Source organism: Megalops cyprinoides, chromosome 17, assembly GCF_013368585.1.
Source record: "Megalops cyprinoides isolate fMegCyp1 chromosome 17, fMegCyp1.pri, whole genome shotgun sequence".
NCBI classification, from domain to species: Eukaryota; Metazoa; Chordata; class Actinopteri; order Elopiformes; family Megalopidae; genus Megalops; species Megalops cyprinoides.
In genome coordinates, this window is record NC_050599.1 from 16,778,109 (window position 1) to 16,798,925 (window position 20,817).

The 20,817-nt window shown below is 44.3% G+C and overlaps 1 protein-coding gene across 1 annotated transcript in view; it reads right to left on the reverse strand.

Annotated features, from left to right (window-relative positions):
* Nucleotides 1–7,370: 7,370 nt before the first annotated feature.
* tbc1d32 (TBC1 domain family, member 32) overlaps nt 7,371–20,817 on the reverse strand; it is a 38,782-nt gene continuing 25,335 nt past the window's right edge. The window contains exons 27-34 of the mRNA XM_036549178.1: nt 20,240–20,365; nt 18,616–18,699; nt 14,845–14,914; nt 14,251–14,366; nt 13,437–13,591; nt 12,217–12,357; nt 9,894–10,082; nt 7,371–7,674 (exon numbers count right to left, since the gene is read on the reverse strand). Of these exons, the coding sequence (XP_036405071.1) occupies nt 7,555–7,674; nt 9,894–10,082; nt 12,217–12,357; nt 13,437–13,591; nt 14,251–14,366; nt 14,845–14,914; nt 18,616–18,699; nt 20,240–20,365 (1,001 nt within the window). The 3' untranslated portion in view covers nt 7,371–7,554. The remainder of the gene's footprint in view (nt 7,675–9,893; nt 10,083–12,216; nt 12,358–13,436; nt 13,592–14,250; nt 14,367–14,844; nt 14,915–18,615; nt 18,700–20,239; nt 20,366–20,817) is intronic.

A 20,817-nucleotide genomic window follows, 5' to 3' on the forward strand; every position in this document is an offset into this window, starting at 1 on the left:
CATAATCATTGGTTTATAATACTATACCACTATATATGACTTTTTAAAAGATGAACATGAGAAGCCTGAGCACACAACCAAAAACCAACTGAAACAGCCTGCATTCCTCTCCAGCCTCACCTGTATTTAATAGGCCTTCAATTAGGCAGGCAGGTGTGGCTTGTTAACCCGTGGTTTGTCTGCTACAATTAAGCAGACAATGACTTACTACTACAAACAGATGATTGCAACTGATCAATTAACGGGTTGAATGCAGTTGATAGAAAAGAACTCGATTATTGCGAAGCTGGAAGGTGGAAAGACAAAAATCCTTTTACATTTAAACAACTGAAAATTAAACAATTAAACAATTGGAATACAGATGAAGGTTCTCCTTCACATCCACTACATACTACAGTAATTACTGTACTGCTAAACCTCTTCCAGTGGTTGCAGTATGTGCAAACCCTTTTCTAGCCCCTAAAGACGCCATATACAGTACAGTGTACTGTACTTCCCACACATTTAAGTGTGTGTCTGGATGTGTGTTCATGCATGTGTGTACACATGTGTATATGTGTGTGAGAGTATATATGTGCACATGCATATGTGTGTGGGTATGGTATGCATGCATTCCTTGCACTTTGTTAGGGCCTAGGCCATGGAACCATAAGACACAAATCACAGAGAACTGATGTATGAAGCAACTGGTCTGGCGAGAGACATATATATCAAACAGACAGCAAGAGGATAGATTGTATCAATAATCAATCTTGGGGAACATCAAGGAGAACTGTTCCTAAATGATACATTTCATCATAAGCGAACCGAAGGACATGCATTTGGATGAAATGCATTGTTAAGAAGACTGTTAAGATGCTATTGAATGATGCCATGCTAATGATTTTTATTGATGCATCATTAGAATACCATGTTGCTCACACGTGTAATTAGCTGTGCATTCAGTGGGAGTGCACTGTACTGTTCTGACAGAGAGGAAATGGTGCTGAGACCGCAAGGTTCTTCTATTTTACACTTGAATGCCTGTTAACAATTTCATTTTCTGCCTCATACCTGCGGGGTTCTCTATCTTATTCCTCTTTAACCTGCGGCCCGCGGAGTCGCGGCGGAGCGATAAGAGTCTGAGTCCTCGGAGCGAAGTCCGCGCACGTACGGAACGGCGAGGCCAGCTGTCAGGGCGACATCAACGAGGCGTTTCCTGTCATCGCCCCTCTTCAGAGGTGTCTGGGACGCGAGGTAGCTCTCTGTGCTGTCATGTCACAGGGACGCACACGCGGTGCAAACTGGCAGTTCTGACATGCTGTTCCTCGGTCATGCCACACCGTATTCATGTGCGCAGGCTAAATTAGCCCGGCTCCTTGTCGTCTTGTACTGACGACTTTACGGGTTAAAAGTGGCAGTCTTAGAAGCGCGGCCCTCATATTTGCCATGCATGAGTTTGACTCATGTTGACCTTTTCATTGATCCGTGTGTATGTGAGTCACTGTTGCTGCTGCTCGTGTCAAACTGGTAGACTGTCATTGATCCTCCTGATGTGTGAATGTGTGTCTCGCTAGTCCTGCCGTATCCCGTGCCAGCGTGTGCTAGTCGCGACTCTGACTGAGAATTCAGACGAGGCCCACGAATCATTTGCTACGATAATAAAACAGTCAACCATTACTCAACAGCAACAAAATCTCTCCAGTGAAGGATGGAACCTATTCTTAGTTACTGTAGATATCTCGGGAAGATTTGAGGCTTTTCCTGAATCAGATCAAAACAGACCTGAACAATGTTCAGTCCTCTGAATTGAGTGATTAAGTAGAATGAAGTCACTCTACCACTAAATTAACTACTGCTGCTCATTTGGAAACATGATTACGTCTCGACTGGAATAAGACAAGAATGAAAGTAAGTTTTATTAATGGCAGTGCTGTATCATTCATTTTGCTGCCAGCGCTCCTCCAGTGCTGCTGTAGTCGGCTTCATATTTGTGCTTTTCTGGAGATTGCTCCCTAATCGCTGGAATTTTTCATTCCTGAAATGGCCCTTCAGCAGACACTGCCAGGCCAGGCATCGGGTAAATCCCTGTTTTTCTGCTGAGGAGGGAGAGGTGTGTGTGTGTGTGTGTGTGTGTGTGTGTGCTGTGTGTATTCATTTATAAAACTGTGAGTGTAGTGTATCTATTCATTAGTGAAACTGTGTGTGTATGTCTGGTGCTTATTCCTTTGCAAAAGCCTGTGTATTTAGCATGTGTATGCATTTGTTAAACTCTGTGTGTGTGTGTGTGTGTGTGTGTGTGTGTGTGTGTGTGTGTGTGTGTGTGTGTGTGTGTGTGTAAAATGGTGTGTGTGTGTGTAAAATGGTGTGTTTGTGTGTTGTGTGAGTATTCACTTGTAAAATGGTGGTGTGTGTGTGGCATGTGTCCTTTGCTTTGTAAAAGCTTTGTGTGGTGGGTGCATTCATCTATAACACTGTGAATGTGTGTGTGTGTGTGTCTGTGTGTGTGTGTGTGTGTGTGTGTGTGTGTGTATCCATTTGTAAAGTGTACAGTGTCAGTCTCAGTAGCAGAAGCAGCCTCCGCACCCTTGATGTGAACTCATTTGTAAGAAGTGGTCAGCGCAGGGTGTCCGTGGGGCAGGTTTCGGCTCCTGGACGATTAATGCCGTATCGATCGCCTCACCTCTCATCCTGAGGCTGAGAGACTCCAGGCAATCTACAGGTCAATTTACAGTTCTCCTCTAGACGACCCTCCTCAGGGGTCACAGGGCACCGGCTTGCACGACACGCTGCGCTGCACATGGAATGAAACCCTCGCCGAGCCCATCTCGCTACACACACGGCTCTATTCCAGCGCCCTGACCCGGGCCGTGTTCGGAATGAGCAAGGCACTCTGGGAGCAGGAGGGAGCCTGTTTCTGTCTGTGACCGACACCCAGAAGCACAAACAGGTGGATTACTGGATACAGCAGATTAATCAAGCCCTTCCAGTCAGAAATACTCTCTCTTAACCTCCCAGATCATCATTCATTTTAATCGAAACTAAGCTGCCGTTTAACATTTGAAAAATATTGACAATAAAGAGGATTAACAGTGATTAAGCTGAAGCCTGCGAGGATGATGTCAGAGTGCTTGATTTGAAATGTACTGCTATCATTAATAAAAGGTTGGATGTGTTCACTTAGCTCGGAGATATAATGCATGAGCTGCCCTTAAAAGCTGTGATGGGATTTAGACACAGCAAAAGCCCTGTGTTATAGCAAAAGGAAACACCTTCCTATGCTAATTTGTGCTACTAAATTACATTAGGTTGTTGTCATTTAGCAGATGCTCTTACCCAGACCAACTTGCACAGGTTACAATTTTATCCATAAAACTAGATATTTACTGAAACAATTGTGGGTTAAGCACCCTACCAAGGGATACAACACTAGTGCCCCAGCAGTGGAATCAAACCAGCAACTTGTCAGTTATGAGATAAAAATTCCCCTACATCAATAGCACAAGCTCCTGAGGCTCTTTAGATCTGAACTTTTTGTAATGGCTTCATCTGAATAACCAGCTCTGCGTTTTTACACGCCTTTGTGAGGTCAGACCCACAAGAAAGGCTGTCAGAAGCATCAGCCGGTGAAGACCCAGGGGCACGCATACTAGAGTGCCACAGTGTAAGCTGGGTTTTGGTCCAACGCGGTCCGCAAGGCTTAATGCGAAGCGACCATCTGGGACCGCAACACCCTGTCTGACCGATCCCCTGCTCACAGATCACCCCGTCTGACCTTTCCCTGCATGCCTCCACACCCCGTGGTCCGCGCTCGTGTCGGGCTCCGTGGCCCCTCTCCTCGGGGTGCTCATGCACAGCCTGTCTCGGCGTTTCAGCTCTCAACAAACCCGTTTGACATTATCCTGCCGGATCCTACCCGCTCCTTCCAACCCCTGCCGTCCCAGGAGGAGCGGCGGATTCCTCCTCTCCCGTCTCACCGCCGCTACAAAAAGAGTCTCGCTGTCAAGCGCCTGTCTGCGAGAGCAGGCTTTCAGCTGGAGGGCTCGGGGAGACGCCTCAGAGCTTGCATTTTAATCAAGACGCTTCCCGTTTTCAAATTAAAAGAGATGCAGCCGTGGATGCTAACCGAAAAGCTCAACTGCTTGCTGCACTTTTGGATCAATAAACAATTATACAATACAGCAGTCAGCAAGGTAACTGGTATGAAGCCTTGGTTAAACTGTGAGTCATGGTGATTGCTAAGCGTGACATGGCATATTCATCTATGTCATTTCACTGCTAGACCAAAGGGGGACTTTGCCTGAGACAAGAAAGTGGACTGGGCTCATGCAGTTAACCAGGGGTAGTATTTGGCAAGTTCTTCATATTTTTAAACCCAGTAACATATTATTTTCCATTCAGTCTAGTGTAATGATGTGAAGTGAACAGTGTCAGAGGAAACAGAACAAAGAAGAAAGAATTATTGGACCAGAACCAGAGATTATAGCTATTTTCATACTGTCTAAAATATCAAGAAACCATAGGAGTGAAATGTTTCATTCAGAACTTGTCAGGCATAATGTTTGAATTAAGCTGTCGTGTGTCTGCTTTGATAAGAGAGAACCGCTTGAAAGGGTAATGTTGTGATGAGTATCAAAGGCAACAGCTTGTGAGAGCAGTCTTATGAAGTGCAATTTAAGGGATCTTAATGGAATTTAAACCATCAGTTCAACCAGCATGTTTCAGGGCTTGTTACCTTTGGCCTTTCAGAAAGTTGAGCTCATCAATTAATTATTTTTTTTATTTGCACAACACAATTAATGGCAAGCGCTGTTACTGTGGGAGGGTTGTTTTGGCAGGCCTGACAAAGTCTCTGTAGTCCTGATTTTGCAAGGCTACCAGCTGAAACTGTGTAAAAATCAACACGGAAATGGCTTCTCTTGCACTGACAGACACTAAACCACAGGTCACAGGGGTAATACATTCAGATGGCCTGTCAGCTGAAGCTGAGAGGTGTGCTTTAATTATAATTTAAACTGTTTCTTTTTAATTAATTAGCTATTTCAAATGACTTCCTGTCAGTAATGGTCTATAAATGAGCTGAAATATTAATTTAATGAGTGCTGTTAAAGCTGACATCATCATTCTTAAACTGTAATCTACAGTAATCTATGGCTGACTTTGCAGGCGGATATTATGACTTTTTTTTAGCATGCCTGAAATAAATAGCTCATTATGCTCCAACTAATGTACAGATTAATTTAGGAAAAAAACACAAATTGTGTGAAATGAGGAGGGAACGTGGAAAGTATTTTTCTATCGCACTTCAAGTCTGTGACAAATGGCAGCTGCTTTTAACTTTTATTATATTTACTAAATAAACAAGTAAACCTGTACTTTCAGTTCAGATCCAGACCCCTGGCACATGTAAACAGTAGTTGCTTTACAAGAGAAGCTTGTAATTGTAGGACATATTATTCAGATGCGTGGGTTTCACATAACGGACAGTTTGACTGGGTAGCAATGAAGCTTTGGTTCAAAGATGGCACTCCTCCTCAGAGTACACAGGAGAAAGTACACAGGGGAGCTAGTAACACTCGCAATTATTACTCCATTCACAATCATTTATACCCACTGCATGCGTCATTAATAAGCCTATATAAGCAGTTATGCCTCATTTACAAAAAGGAGGAAAATGTCTTATTTTGCCACCATCAAAAACATAATTTTTTGAAAAAGATTAAAATGATTAAGATAAACAACTGCCGCAACCTTTTGGTGACTTCATAAAAAATGATTTTTATAAATGAGAAACTGCACCGAATTGGTCACTTGATTTTTTTTTATTAAACATAAAAAGGTCAACAACTTATGTAAAGACGTGGAAACCTAATTTGAAGCGTTCAGAAGTGGAAACCTAATTTGGAGCTGCTCGTCATTCATATTTTTATCATTCCTTTTTATTCGTGTAAGGCCTTGAGAACAGCAAGCTCTGTTCCAGTTTCATTGTTGTACTTACATAATGAGAACTGTACAAGATATTTCAAGTGCTCTGTCCTACTGTCCAAGTCTAAAAGACACATAAGTCTGAAGCTGTTGCGAATGGGATCCGCAAAGCTAACTCATAGCTGAGCGTATCCACAGTATCATTATATCTGTATTCACAGCCCACATCCAGCATGGACCATTACTGCTGTTCTGTCTGTTGGGAGCTCAGCACTGAACACCTCACAGAGAAAACACATGTGCATTTCAAAGGAAATGTGATTTTTGGGCCGCTGTTGTTAAGGCTTGTTTACAAGCATAACCAAACACATTCCATAGTGGGATTTAAACAGCCAGGGGCCTTTTGCAAACCGAACACATGAACTACAGCAGAAAGACTCCATAGTCAGACACAGACTACACTGATTACTGCTCATGGGAAGGAGTGTAGTCAGATTACACCATTCCCACAGTGCATGGTTGCATGTATTATTCACTTTTTAATTCATTCCTGTTAGTGTAAGTGCCTGTGCCAGGTAATGACAGAAATATGCATGTAATACATATAAATATATACTTCTACTTAAAATCTTTGTTGCACTGCTCAGTTTGACAGGTGGGTATGAGTGACAACTTACTCTTAAATTCTTAGGAGACATCCATATATTTTACTTGGTTAACATCAAATGCTGTCTGAAAATGGATGTTTCCCATAACTATTGAGACAACCTCTGATTGCGGCAGTCTCTGTCACGCTGAATAGCTCCGGTTCTTTTCCTTCTGGTGGGATTGCTGAACTGAAGAGAATTATTTCAGAGGCAGGCTTTCATTCACAGTATTCGTGCCTATCATAAATAGCCAAAAACACACACTGAGACTCATAAAAACTGCTTCTATATAAATATGTACTAGTAATTTATATTTATATAGAAGCAGTTGTTATGAAATTAAAATAGCTTTGTTTGTGTGTGTAGCTGTGTGCACATTTCTGCATCCATATGTGGATGTGTCTGTCTGTCTGTGGATAGGGGTCTGATTTAACACTTCCACAGACAGACAGACACATCCACATATGGATGTGTCTGTCTGTCTGTGGATAGGGGTCTGATTTAACACTTCCACTCCTCAAAGGAAATTCTTGGTTCAAGCTGTGTTATAGATTTTATGAACATCGAATAGGTATGCTGCGACAGCATCCTTATATGGCTTTTTACTTGTGTTATACTCTACCTCACTGGTAAGTGGCTTTGGATAAAAGCATCTGCCAAATGAATACATGTAAATGTAAATGTAAATATAGTTATAAAAGGCTAGGTCACTTTTTTCCACAAAAATATTTATTCTTGAATATGGAAATCTTCATATCACAATATAAGGATCACAAAGTCCAAATATTTACAAACAACATCTGTCTTGTTGACCCAGTCCTCTATGAAATCCCAGTCTCATCGCTCCCGTGAGGAATATCAACATACACACTGATCCAGAACAGCACATGCCCATTGCAGTCCAGGTGTCTGCTGGAAAAGGTCCAGGCTACATTTTGCTGTGCTGGAATGTGTGCTTGAGCGAGCATACACAGACAGTGATGTTATTAGCAGAGCGGCTCTCCTATGTGATTTTCTGAGCGATCTTCCTCATGTCTGAGAGCACCCGTGCTCTGTATCTGTGCTCCAAATCCTCCATATACTGCAGGTAATCACTCACTCGGAAGCCCCGCACCGGCTCCTCCTGCGGGGAAGCAAGAGACGAAACAGCATGAAAATGTGAGCTTTTCAAATAGTGCAAGAGGAGGAAGACAACGAGGCCTGTAAAACCAACATTCTCTCTCTCTCTGTCATGAACACACACGCACGCACACACACATACACACACACACACACACACACACACACAAACACATGCTCACTCATACTGTATATACACACACATACACTCACACACACACATATCTGCACATATACACACACACACGTGCAAACACACACGCACACATACATGTAGACACACAGTCACATATGTACATGTAGAGATACACACATATACACACAGACACGGACGCACATATACACGCACACACGCACACACCTAGATGCACACACACTCACAGACATACAAATGCAACACTTTGGTCGAAATTCCCAGTAGGCGATTCTGAGGGAAACTCAGCTGTTTGCTGGCAAGACGAGAAAAAAGTAATGTTGGGGAGAAAGTGTCCTTACTGGAAGTTTTGCTGCTACCTGAACTGTATCTTTTGAAGCAATTTGTCTACCTACTGCTACCTAATGGAATACCCAGCTCACGCAGTCAGAGACAACTCGTGGGAGTGCTGAGCTCTATAGAGCTGCCTCTCTGTCCTGAAAGCTGTCAGGGTCTGAACGAGCAGGTCACACAAGGCGACGCCGAGCAACAGCAGTTGGAACGTGCCGGATAATGCCGGGAGGAACCCTGGGCCGGGAGCCGCGGGATAATCTAATAAATAAACCCATCTGATGGAGCGCCGCTAACTGTCCAGAAGCTCCGCAAGGATTGGCCGATTTCATGTGAGGTGACATCTTTAACGACCGCAGCCAGGCGCAGCCTGAGCTGTGTGTGCGGGAGACAAAAAGGAAATCGATTTATGGACTAATCTGTGCAGTCGGCAGCTTAATTTAAAGCTGTTTAATTACTCTGGCTGTTATGTGCATTTAATGGGGGAGTCTCGTGTTTATGCTGAAAATAAAAATGGAAAAGAGACATCGTAAAACTGTTACCGACACAGATAAATCATGAAAGCTGTGAGTTTTAAATGGCAGAACAGCCGAATATAAAACGAAATGAAGCTTTCAATGTGGACATTGATTCAGTCACCTAGAGATGTGAAAGTACGGAATATAATTATATGAAACATAAAGGAAAAACAAACAACGGCAAACAATTTTTGTGTCATATATATAAAATGGTCATGTTGTAAACCACCTGTTGGCTGAACAAATAAAATGTTCAAAAGAAGAGCGAAAAACACACATTTAGTTTGTCACAGAATGTCTTAACTGTAAACACAGCCATGTCTGCTTTAGAGATATTTGCTTTCTTTTGCATTTGATTGCTTCTAAACCCTTAAGCCTTTAAAGAAATCCTTATTTAAATAGTCCATTCCACTGAGTTCATAAAGTTATGTAAAAAATGTCTAATGCCTACAATCCTATTACTCCAACTGCTGAACTGAATCGCACACCCCATAAAATTTATATTCAAATAAACTGGAATGTTTACAGAAAATACAATAGCATCTCACAGTCTCGCTCCTAACTGTCACCAGGAAGAGAGAAAAAAGTCTGTTCAGAGAGAGAGACTTCTAACAGTCCTTTGAACACACCAAGTCAATCTAAGTGAAGACCTATGGAGGTATAGTGACAGTCAATTTCTTTTGAATTTTGAGGAACAAAGAAAAGCTTTATTTTGGTTTGTTTTCAGCTAGATCTGAGTCATCCGCAATACACTCACTTTGTGCCTTCCGCAGCATGTAACTTCAGAACGACACGGAGAACAACTGTAACAAGTAATTTCCATTTCAATTTTTAATTGAGACGAAATACAGTCAACGCGAGATCCTACAATTTTACCAGGCGCTCTGCTGAAAACGGTTTCATTATTGTAGTGATCTAGGGAGACAGCAGAGAGCAAACAGCGTTCAAAGAGACACATTTCCAAAGAGATGTTTCCAGCTTTCAAAGTGAGCAGAGGATAAGGAAATGATTTCATTTTATTGTCCTCTCCTGCTGCACTGGCAGATATTTCCTTCCTAATACAAAAAATGTCTATATATAGACTGATACCGAGTTTGGGTGAGACTGCATCCAGCATAACACCCTAGGGCTGACAGCACAGCAAAGGACTTCTCAAACCTGGACTTCAAGGCTGGGTGTGTGTGCCGTAAACCACAGGTCATCTTGACGTGGGTCACTCACCTTGAGGAAGACCTGGAGGTCCTGGGTCTGCGTGTGCTGTAGGATGTCTGTCTGCAGGTGTTTGAGCAACGCTATGCACACGTACACCTGGTAGTCGGGCCCCATGATGACGCAAGTGCAGACGTAGAGACAGATCTCAGGCCAGTCCAGGTAGTTCCAGAAACACTGCCCCAGCCACTGCTGACAGATCTGAGAATGAAACTGAGTTTGTTACAGCTGCCTCCTACCAGTCTGCCCCAAGGGGGCGCCACACCGCACTCAATGGAAATCGCATGAAACAGCATCTCAGGGGAACATCCAAGTGAACTTTAGTGCCGCTTCCCCTGAATACAGATCTCAGTTTCATCTCCCTGGTGGCATAAACAGTATATAAAATCATATAAACTCAGAACGAGTGGGACAGGAGAACAGTCCGCAGGATATTCACAGGAGCCAGGCCATTTTTAACTACGAGTACCATGGAAACACTGCACTGTATCACAAATACAGGGGGAGGTTAGGTCCGTAGCTTTTTCTCAGATAATAGATTGCACATCACTCCACCGCACCATTTAATTAGCATGCATTTTCAAAGCAAATGGAGATTAAAGGTGAAAAATACACTAACTGCAGCACAGCCGCAATGTGCGGCATGTAGAGAACAGGCCGGCGGGATTCTTTGATTCGTCCACCGGGGTACAGTCTGTATAAATCAGCTGGGCATTAATCCTATAATTAACTGTCAAGCTTCACCACCGAGGGCACCGAACCACACAGAAATTCCATTTTTTGATTTATAATAGATTACAAACTTTTCTCATCTCGTACAAAGGAATACAATCGCAAACCATGTTTGAGCTTGTAAGAAAGCCACTGATATGATATCTTTCTTCTTTTATCAGAGCTCCAGATGACCTTACAGCATTTTCTTATGACAGCGTCTCAGAAGGTAGGAGGGTAATATAAATTCCTTTCCTTTTTTGGGGACTTTTCAATTACTTTGCAGAGACTGAAGTACCTGTCAACTGATCCTATTCATCCAGACAGGGAGAATGTGGGGGCAGCCGTGCCTGTTTCATCACACCCCTCTGTCTCTGCCACCACAACACAATTTACCCACAATGCTTCTCAGGGCAACTTCGAAGGATCTGCCAAGGCTGGAATTTCTACGAGGCACTCAGGTGCACAGAAACCCCTGCCTGTTCTGATGGAGGTGACACTCAATTTCGACACTCAGAGGAACATCTTTCTTTTTTCACTCCGGTCCCTTGGTTTCAATATGTTTGGTGATTCTTGTGTTCTGGAGCTGAAAGCACTTTAAACTGAATTACAGTGACATACTATTCACAGAAAATATAGATCACATTGAGCAATATACGTTTCAAAAGCCACACTGGATATATATTAGCACAATTGAAAAACGCAATGTTAATTCAGGAGGGTATTCAACAAAGGATATTATTCATGAACTGACACTGAACTTTGACTGACAATGAAGAAGGTGGATTAAACATAAAAACTAGATCATTTCAGGGTTCTGAGATATGTGTTGGAAAACAACAGTCAACTATGATACTGAGATTTCCGTCTCCTTTCAAATTTGGCACGAGGTTTAAAGATTAATATAGTTATATGGCTTCGAGCAAACCTATTTTACACAAGTGTCACAGTGCCACAGTACCAGAAAATGTACCTCTATGAATAATTTGTCCCAGGGATATCATGTGTCAAGAAAATAAAATCAGGTCAAGGACATCTGGTAATGATGGTACAGATTCTCCCAAAGAAAGAACAACCCAACTATAAGCCAAATACAGACACACCTCATACCTGTACATATATCAAATACCTCTATGGTACATATAGTACTTGGGGGGAATATTATTCTGTGGAAAACTTTGTTGGGGGATGGAGAAAATATCAAATCGTGCTCACTTATTTTCACTAAAAATATAAATTGTAAATGCATGGGCTCAAGGTGTGTCCTAGCCTTAATATTTACTCAATTTTAAAGAAAACCAGAATGTTCTAGAAATACAATCAAAACAAAGAAGGTCCTTCCCAACAAACATACACAACTTTATCTAGAAAATCATGGGGATCGATATCCGGAAGCCAACATTTGTCAAGGAAAATGAGGTTGGCACAGCTTACATTCTTTATAAGAGACTTGCAAAATTTCCATTACTTTAAAGAGTAAGAACCTTGTATTTTTTTTTTTTGATACATTCAGCAAGAGCATTGCACTGCACACCCCATACATTTGTGTACAGGCCTGAAGGAGTGCATTGGTGTGGCTGGGGTGGGTGGAAGCGGTAGGATCAGGGAGTGTTTGTGCTGACACCTGGGAGGGGGTGAATCCGGACATCCTGAAGGCGGAGGAAACGAGGGGGACCTCAGCCTTCAGCAGCATGTCCACGTAGTGTGCCGTGCAGGAGTAGACAGGGTGGATCCCAGACTGCGCCATCTCCGAGGGAAGGTGCACCTGAGGACGGACGTGGCGTCAGAAACGTCTAACAGCGGCGCCGGCCGACATTAACAGCAGGATCCAGGAAGAAAAAAGTATGTCTCAGCGAGACTGCAGTCCAGAACTCCTTAATTTGCCTGGAGCAATGTGACTCAACGGTGTAATCACATGGAAACAGGCACACAAAGCCGACTGCTGCGTACACTGAATAAACACGGGTCTCCCATGGAAATTATTCTGCCTTGTTCTCCTTCCTACTGACAACATGTGTCATGTCAAATTTGCAGGGGATCCGCGTCTGTTTAAAAATTCACCCACATTGTAACCGCCACATGCTTATGATATACCTGGGTACGTACGTCTGATTTGCATGCATCGCCCGCTTGGGAAGCATAGAGAGATGGAATTGCAATCAGCTATACAAACTCTTCTGTGGCTGCATAACCATCTCCAGGACCCAGTCATACAGTTGAAACTCCATTAACTGCAGGGTATTTGCAATCATCTGGAGGGAAGAGACTGCCATTTCCAAGTTTTATGAGGACAAAGATAATGACTACGCCACTGTAATCCCATAACATTCAACATTTCCATTAAGAAAATGAGATTTTAAGAATATTTCCACACACAGGCCCAGAAAAATTGAGATGTAAATGGTAATATAATTTACACATTTAAATGACTGTATTTGTTATATGGCAGTTGTTTTGCACCCAGCATTAGGATGAAAATACGAAACGCACACCATGTTGGTTATGGGAATAGAGTAGTTAGTCTGAGCTTAATCACAGTCCAACTGGTAAAGAGACATCTGTAGCACAAAGTGTCATCTTCTTTGCATTCATTTTATCTCCTGGCTCTTGGTTGCTCCCACAGCTGATGACTGAAGAAAGAGAGAGAGAGAGAGAGACAGAGAGAGAGACAGGGAGAGAAGAGAAAGGGAGAGAGACAGGGAGAGAAAGAAGGAAAGAGAGAGGGAGAGTGAGAAAGGGGGAAAGAAAGAGTGGGAAGGAACACACAGCTGGGCTCTGTCTGCCAGCGGGAGCACATGAACAGAATTAGGTATTCGCCAGCACGCTCTCGGCCTCCAGACTCACCGAGCGATGCAGCCTGGGCAGCCACAGGAAGGCCGAGACAAGCAGGCGGGAGAGCCGGAGGAGGAGCGCCAGCGCCCGCTCGCCGTCCCCCGACACCAGGAGGAACACAGTGGAGGCGAACCAGTCGTGGCCCGGGAAGGCTCCCTGCAGACTGTCTGGGGGGAGGTGGAGTGAAGGAGCAGCATGCACCTGGGGCAAGTCGGCCCCCGTCTCGCCCGCTCGAGCGCGGGTCCCTCCCTACGCCTGCAAAGGTTAGCCCCATCAACCGTCTGTAACAATGAGGGTCTGCCCTGGGGCGACGTCGACAGACGTGCACATCAAGGAGGTGGCTTGGGCACGCTGTTGTATGACTGCTAACACTTTTACACAAATCGCTGAGTGAGAGAGAGAGAGAGAGGGAGAGAGAGACAGAAAGAAAGAGAGAGGGAGAGAGAGAGACAGAGAGAGGGAGAGAGAAGGGAAGAGACAGAGACAGAGAGAGAGAGAGAGAGAGAGAGAGAGAGAGAGAGAGAGAGAGAGAGAGAGAGAGAGAGAGAGAGAGAGAGCAATAGCTTTCAACAAGGCCGCAGGTTTTTGCGCCCACGAGAGTGTGTCCTTAAGATTGCTCAGCACCAAAGTGTTGCTCCACTACACTATTCTGCAGATGCAGCTGCACAACAGTATCTCTACTGCTGTCACTGAGGGAGAGATTCTAGCCTAACTGTGATGCATACGGCTGGAGTATCCTTTATCACTGTACTTAACTGGGACCGGCGCTACCGCGCGAAGCACATCCGCGACTGCAGGGACTATCAGACACGCACGATAAGGATACAGAGCTGCGATGTGATTTTGGCCTGCTGCTGAGAGAGGAAGTCCTTGCAGTGTTTCATCAGCAGGCTTAAGTCCTGCTCCGCATCCGGTTTCAGCAGCTTCAGGTGCTTCCCGTACCTGCAGATACACGGAGGCGAGAATCAAATCCCGGCTTATCCCGACAAAACCTCGCTGATCCCGTGCTGCAGTTTATTACAGGCATGTCTGAGGAACACAATGCAAGAAAAGGGAAGAGACCAAAGCCTCATTCTGCTCAGCAAGCTAAGAATGAGCAGCTAACAAGAAGTTATTATTAGCCCCAATATGCCTGCCGTTAACATGCATAAGATAAGCCCGCTCTCACATCGCCTTAAGACAATACTTTAATTGAGTTCACAGTGAGTTTAGCTCTTGTGTTTGGGTTCCTCTAAAAGATGTGAGATTGTAGATCTTGCTGTAACAGTGGCCCTAATTTCAATTAATTTACTTGTAATTTTCACTATCGGCTAATTACGGCGGAGCGGCGTGGGGGAAAGTGACACAGGCTTAGTTCAGCGCTTTGTCAATGGGAGCGAGCCGCCTTCACAAAGGACAGACGCGAGAAGACACACAGTACCTGACAGACACCTGTATCCCCAGCTGCTCCACGGGGGACAGCTGATGTGTCCTAACGCTGCTGTCTGCTGCTGTAAGAGGTAGATGCAGTGGGAGGAAAATTAGCTGGGATTTGTGGCGCGTTTACCAGTCATCAATAACAATTTGATTTCCGTGAGCAGAGCCCAGCACTGCAAAGCTCTAGTTTCCTGGCACCGTTCACAGCGCTCTAATGTATTACCCAATATAATGCAACGCAATTGAAAAAAAAAGTATTACACCAGCAATTTGTACAGTATTATAAAGGCAAACGCTAAACAAGTAAATGTCCTTGAAGAGTGCGTGAAGTAGACCCATTCTGCTCATTTGATTCCCCTTACAGAGAAGGTTACTCTTGCTTGCTTATTACCATCTGAAACGTCGGCATGATTGCAATTACTGGTTAATGGAGATGGATGCCTGTCTCTGTTCGGCCATTATTGCCGGCTGACGGGCAAGCCCATGAGAACAGCTCGGAGGAGCCTCTGAAGTGCATCGAAAGTGTTAAACCTCAACAAACAGCTCCATGCCACGCAACAGCGGGCCCCGTCTCGAGCAAATCGCTGAGCCCATTGTTAATGTCAATCGCGAGTGATGACATGAGCGGCCAAAGTGAAGTGAACTGCACTGGTGCTATGACAGCTTCTCCCATGATGGATCATTTAGTGGAAAGAGCAGCTAAAAGGCAGAGAGGGAAGGAGCCGGGAGAGATAAAAAGATGGCTGAGATAGGGGTCGGGCGTGCACAAGAGAAAAAGACAGGAGGGAGAGGAAGATGGCAGAGATAGACAGCCAGCGAGCGGGTGAAAGGGACCGACTTTAAAAAAGCTCTTTATTTAACATTTGGTAAAAAAAGAGCATATTTTTCAGAGGAAAAAGCGTGAGAGGAAAAAAGTGAGGGGAAAGGAGGGAGACAAATATAAAGATGGGAGAGAGAGTCAGTGAGCTAGAGAGAGGGAGAGAAAGAGAGTGGGAGAGGTACAAAGATGGGAGAGGGAGCAAGTGAGTGAGAGAGAAAGAGGGAGAGTTTTCCATTGCTTTTTTTCACATAATCCATCTCCTCGGTCTGAGCAGCCCTGTTGGACATTACAGCGTCTCTTTGATACTCTCATCTGGCGCTGCCACTCTGCTGTTTGGTCTGGGAAGTGCGAGATGAGAAAGAGCACATTCAGTACATATCTATTATTGATTTGCGTGTCAGAGCTAAAGACATCTAAGAGATGCAGTGAAAGGGCCGGCTCACTCCCGTGGCCCAGACATCACTGCACAGCCCCAGTGAAAACGTGCTCGCGGGACACCGGGAGGTGAGCTGCATGCAAACAAGTTGTGATGAAAACCTGACAGACACACAGGTTTTTCGTCATGTGAACACCAGGTTTTCCCGCAGCTGTAATATTTGATTTTGAAGATGCTATTACCGACAAACACACCCCTGTTCCTGACTGGCCTGTCATTAAAGGGATGCATAAAAAGACATCACCATGGTATTACCATTAATGTCAACCTCTGGTCTTAAACGGGTGGAGAGTGAATAAAAACTGATTAACCAGTGCATACAAATACGACTTGCGTGCTATTGATTGTAGACTTTTCAAGATAATGACTCATTTTATATGACACTACATGAAAATGATTATAAACATAGTAAACAATGATTATCATTTTCCTGTGCGCTCAGCATAATTGCATGCTCGCCAGATACTGTGCACTCCACGGCAGTGTTGACTGTGTGTACCGTTGTGATGTTGTCATGTCTTAGCCGGTGCTGTGCAAATCCACCAATCATTATATCATCTGGATGGGCTGATAGTACTAACCAATTATTGATCTGATGCACCCATACACAACAGACTATTGGATCTGTGCAGAGCCTGCCGTAAAATGATGCCTATGAACCAGATTGTTAAAGGAGTAAAATATAGTCAAGCGTTCTGCACATTTGCACAATTATTGGATAAAACGGCAAAATCTTTTCCACACCATTCACATCCTTCATGTTTAAAACAACAGTAATGGCTGATTCTGCAGCTAGATACAGTGACGTTTTATGCATATATGTTACTATGCCCATATGTTACTACAAAACGGAAAGTCTAAGAGTTTGAGCTAGTTGCACTGGCTGACAATATTTCAGACCCAAAGACAAAATTTCATGAAAGAGTACAGCAATTTACGTTACAATATACTCACATTTTCTGCCTATTGTAGCTTTTATTGTTTGTTCCAAACTATAGGGAAAAAAAGGACAAAGACGTATAATAAAAACTATCTTTCTAATGCAGCATTCAGTGTTTTTCACTGAATAATAAATGGAAAAAGCATAGAACGAGATGGCCATTTCAGGCCCGTTCCCATGAATTAATGATCGAAGTCCTCTTGCTGAGAGGTCTCTGGGGACCCACACTTAAATATATGTTGATGCCATTATGAGACCAGCAATGATGAAAGAACACCAATGTACTGAATTTTCTTTAAGCTTCAAGGGAGCAAAGCAACCTGAGAGATGAATCTGAGATTAAGTACTGTACTGAGAGGCTTCCTGAAAAGGCTGTTTTACTAGACTGTAAACAAGCCTCTGAGTAAGGCTTTCTGGAAGCAGCAGTAAAATCTTCTTTCTGCCTGAGCAGACCAACTAAGAAGCCCTAGAGATGAATAGTGGGATTCACTGAAGGGGTCGCAGCCTATGAACCCTGCCTGCCCTTGCTTATGTGTTTTTCTCATGAAAGGGGTTCCTAAGAAGAGGGTATGTTCATCCCAAAGGCTTCCCGAATATGGGGCACACTGATCCAAAGGCTTCCCAAATACGTGACATATTCATCCAAAGGCTTCTGAAATGTCGACTGGAAGGGAAAAAAAAGATGTGAAACCTACTGAGTTATAAGCTGAGAGGGGGAAGCAGCCAGCAAAAGGGCCTGATACATCTTCAGTCTGAGCACTGAAGCAGTTAATTATGAATTGCCCACTCTACACTGCTGCTGCTACCAATAGCCCCCCCCCCCCCCACCCCATACACACACACACACACACACACACACACACACACACACACACACACACACACACACTCACACACACACTCACACACACACACTCACTCACTCACTCACTCACTCTTGAAATAATTAATTTGATAAAACACATGACTCCATAGGGATAATCTCAAACAGAACATGATTAAAATGCATGATCAATGCAATACGTTTTTTTTTTCTTCCAGAACAGCCATCCTCAATAAATTAAAACCCCATGGAGTCTGTGTTATCTATTTTCTAAATAATTCTGTTTGCAGAATATGAGCTCTGCTGATACTGCAGATAGATTTTCAAGGTGAATAAATCTATGCTTTTTTACTGCTATTACATTTCAAAGCTATACAGTGGATGCAGCAACTTACATTTTTTTTTTCATTGGTTTCTCTTATTTTTGCCTATAATATATCTGCTTTTTGGGATAGGTTAAGGTCATCTCTGTTTTGATTTAGAACCAACACATCCCTGTGTGTTGGTTTAGAATATGAAGAGCTCTCTGTGCTAGGTAAGGTTACGTTCATCTCTGTGTTGGGTAAGAGGATGATTGTCTTGCTGTGCTGATTCTGCTCATGTCTGTGTGTTGTGTAAGGTGAAACTGACTGTGTTGGATTAGAATATGCTCATCTCAAAAGTCCTCCCCCACCACACACACACACACACACACACACACACACGCACACTCACACTTCTGCGTTTCTGTTGCTGGATCTCCACCTTTACACTCACCTTTGTACTCCACGTGCAGGAAGAAGCAGTCGGGCGGGTTGGCGGCCAGGTGTGTGACTGCGTGCTCCAGCAGATCGGCGAGCACTGCAGGGGAAGAGGAGCGGGGCATGCACTTCATCAGCACCAGAGCCTCCGAAAAAGCGGCTCCTTCCAGTGACACACCCGGCTGCGCTTAACACAGCCACGCCGGCACTCGTCAGGCCCGGGGAAACGCGAAGGCAATCAGCCACTTTGTTTGGCCTTTCATGCCCGCAGAAAGAGATCGTCACATTCCCGGGTTTCATAATTGCGGTGCCATCGAATGCCTTCGTTTTAAAATGCACTCTTCTTTACAAATAAAGAAATGCGGTGGCATTGAATAAATCCTATTCATATCCTGCATGCAAAACTCATTCCCAACCCTTCTATTCACAAAAGCTGAATCTGGGGGTGTGCTCGGCAAATGAATCACTGTAGAAGGTGGAACTGTGTGATTCATGGTAGAGGCGCAGAGTTTTACCAGAAACCAATCTATCCTCAACACAAAACCTTCAGTTACACACAGTACGTGCACCCCTGATGGGAACGTGGTATGCTGTGAGACTATTGAACCTGTTAATAAATGGAGATTCTACTTCCCTTCTTTAAGATCCGCCGTGAGATACGAGGAAAATGACATATCTTTTCTGAATGCGGGGTTGTCATAATGGCGATAAAGCAAATGACGTCTCCTTGAACTTTATCTGAAACACTTCATTGCGGCACCTCTACCTCGCAAACCTGGGACCCTCGCGCGGTGTCGATGCCCGTGGAGGGGAAAGATAAAAGACCATGGCACTCCATCACAGAGACCGGCACAACACTTGACAGGGGGCTATTATTTCATCTGCTAAAAAATTGATTGTCCATTTATTCATGTAGAGTACAGACACAAAAAGTACATTAGCCATGAATCTGCTTCACGTTTAATGGACTTTGAAATGTCAACACACCCCGGGACCGTGGTGTGAATAAGAGGCATGCGGTCAATTACGCTGACATGCTGACGTCTGCCCTCCTAAAATACCGCGTGAAAGCGACACGGCATTGGCGTGGCGCTTAAGGGACCCCCAAGGACCGGAGGTTTGAATCGCTCGAATGGGACACTGCTGGCACTAAGTGTGTACATACTTAGATTCCAGCTCTCCATTACAATCGCAGGCGAACAAATGCTTTACAGAAGGATTAACATACAAGACAATACACACTGACATAAGGACACCTGCAAAGCCACTGAAAAATGTGGCGGCTACAAGAGTTCAAAAGCTGGTAGAGCTCCTGACAGCGTTTCACATTAGAGGAAAGCAGCTGAGAGCAACTCCAGCAATCTGCTAGAAGCTGCTTTGTGAACAGGCTCCCTAAATTCAACTAAATTGCACTCAGACAGACCACATGGATGAGTCAGAGAGGTACTGAGAGGTAAAAACCACATCTATCACGAAGACAACAAACAGCAGTAATAAAAAGTACTGCCTAAGAGTAATAAGCTATTAGCATTATTACTATAAGAGCCATAACAACGACAACAGTAACTCTAAATAACGGTACTTATAATAATTGGTGTTATTATCATTATTGAGTGGTAATAAAGTGCGCCGGGACGCACCGTCCCCGGTGATGGCGCTGGGTTTGGTGCTCACGGCTCCGCAGTAGTGCCTCCTGCAGTTCTCCATCCAGCCCTCTGCCTGCGCGCCCCGCGCCGTTCCAGCCAGAAAGGCGCTGATCTCAGAGTCTGCAGAGAGCAAACCACAGCAACACGCATTTATTCATCACTCGCCGCTCATGTCCCGAGGATTTATACAGGCCTCTCGTGCGACGTGACACAGGGAGGCTGCGGCACGCAGACTCCAACGGTCTCTCCAAAGGCACGCGGTGAAACGAGCTGTACTGGTGTTTCAGTGGGCCTGTCTGTGAGCAGGCCCTCTGTGTTTCTTACATTACATTGCTGGCATTTATCAGATGATCTTATTTAGAGCGACCTACATAGGTTACAATTTCAAACATTACCCATTTTATACAGCTGGATATTTGCTGGGGAAATTCTGGGTTAAGTAATTCGCCCAAGGGCACAGCAGCAGTGCCCGAGTGGGGAATCGAACCTGTAGCCTTGCGGTTACGAGCCCTTCTCCTTACCACTACGCCACACTGCTGCCCAGAATGTCAGCGTTTTCCTCTCCCCCTCAA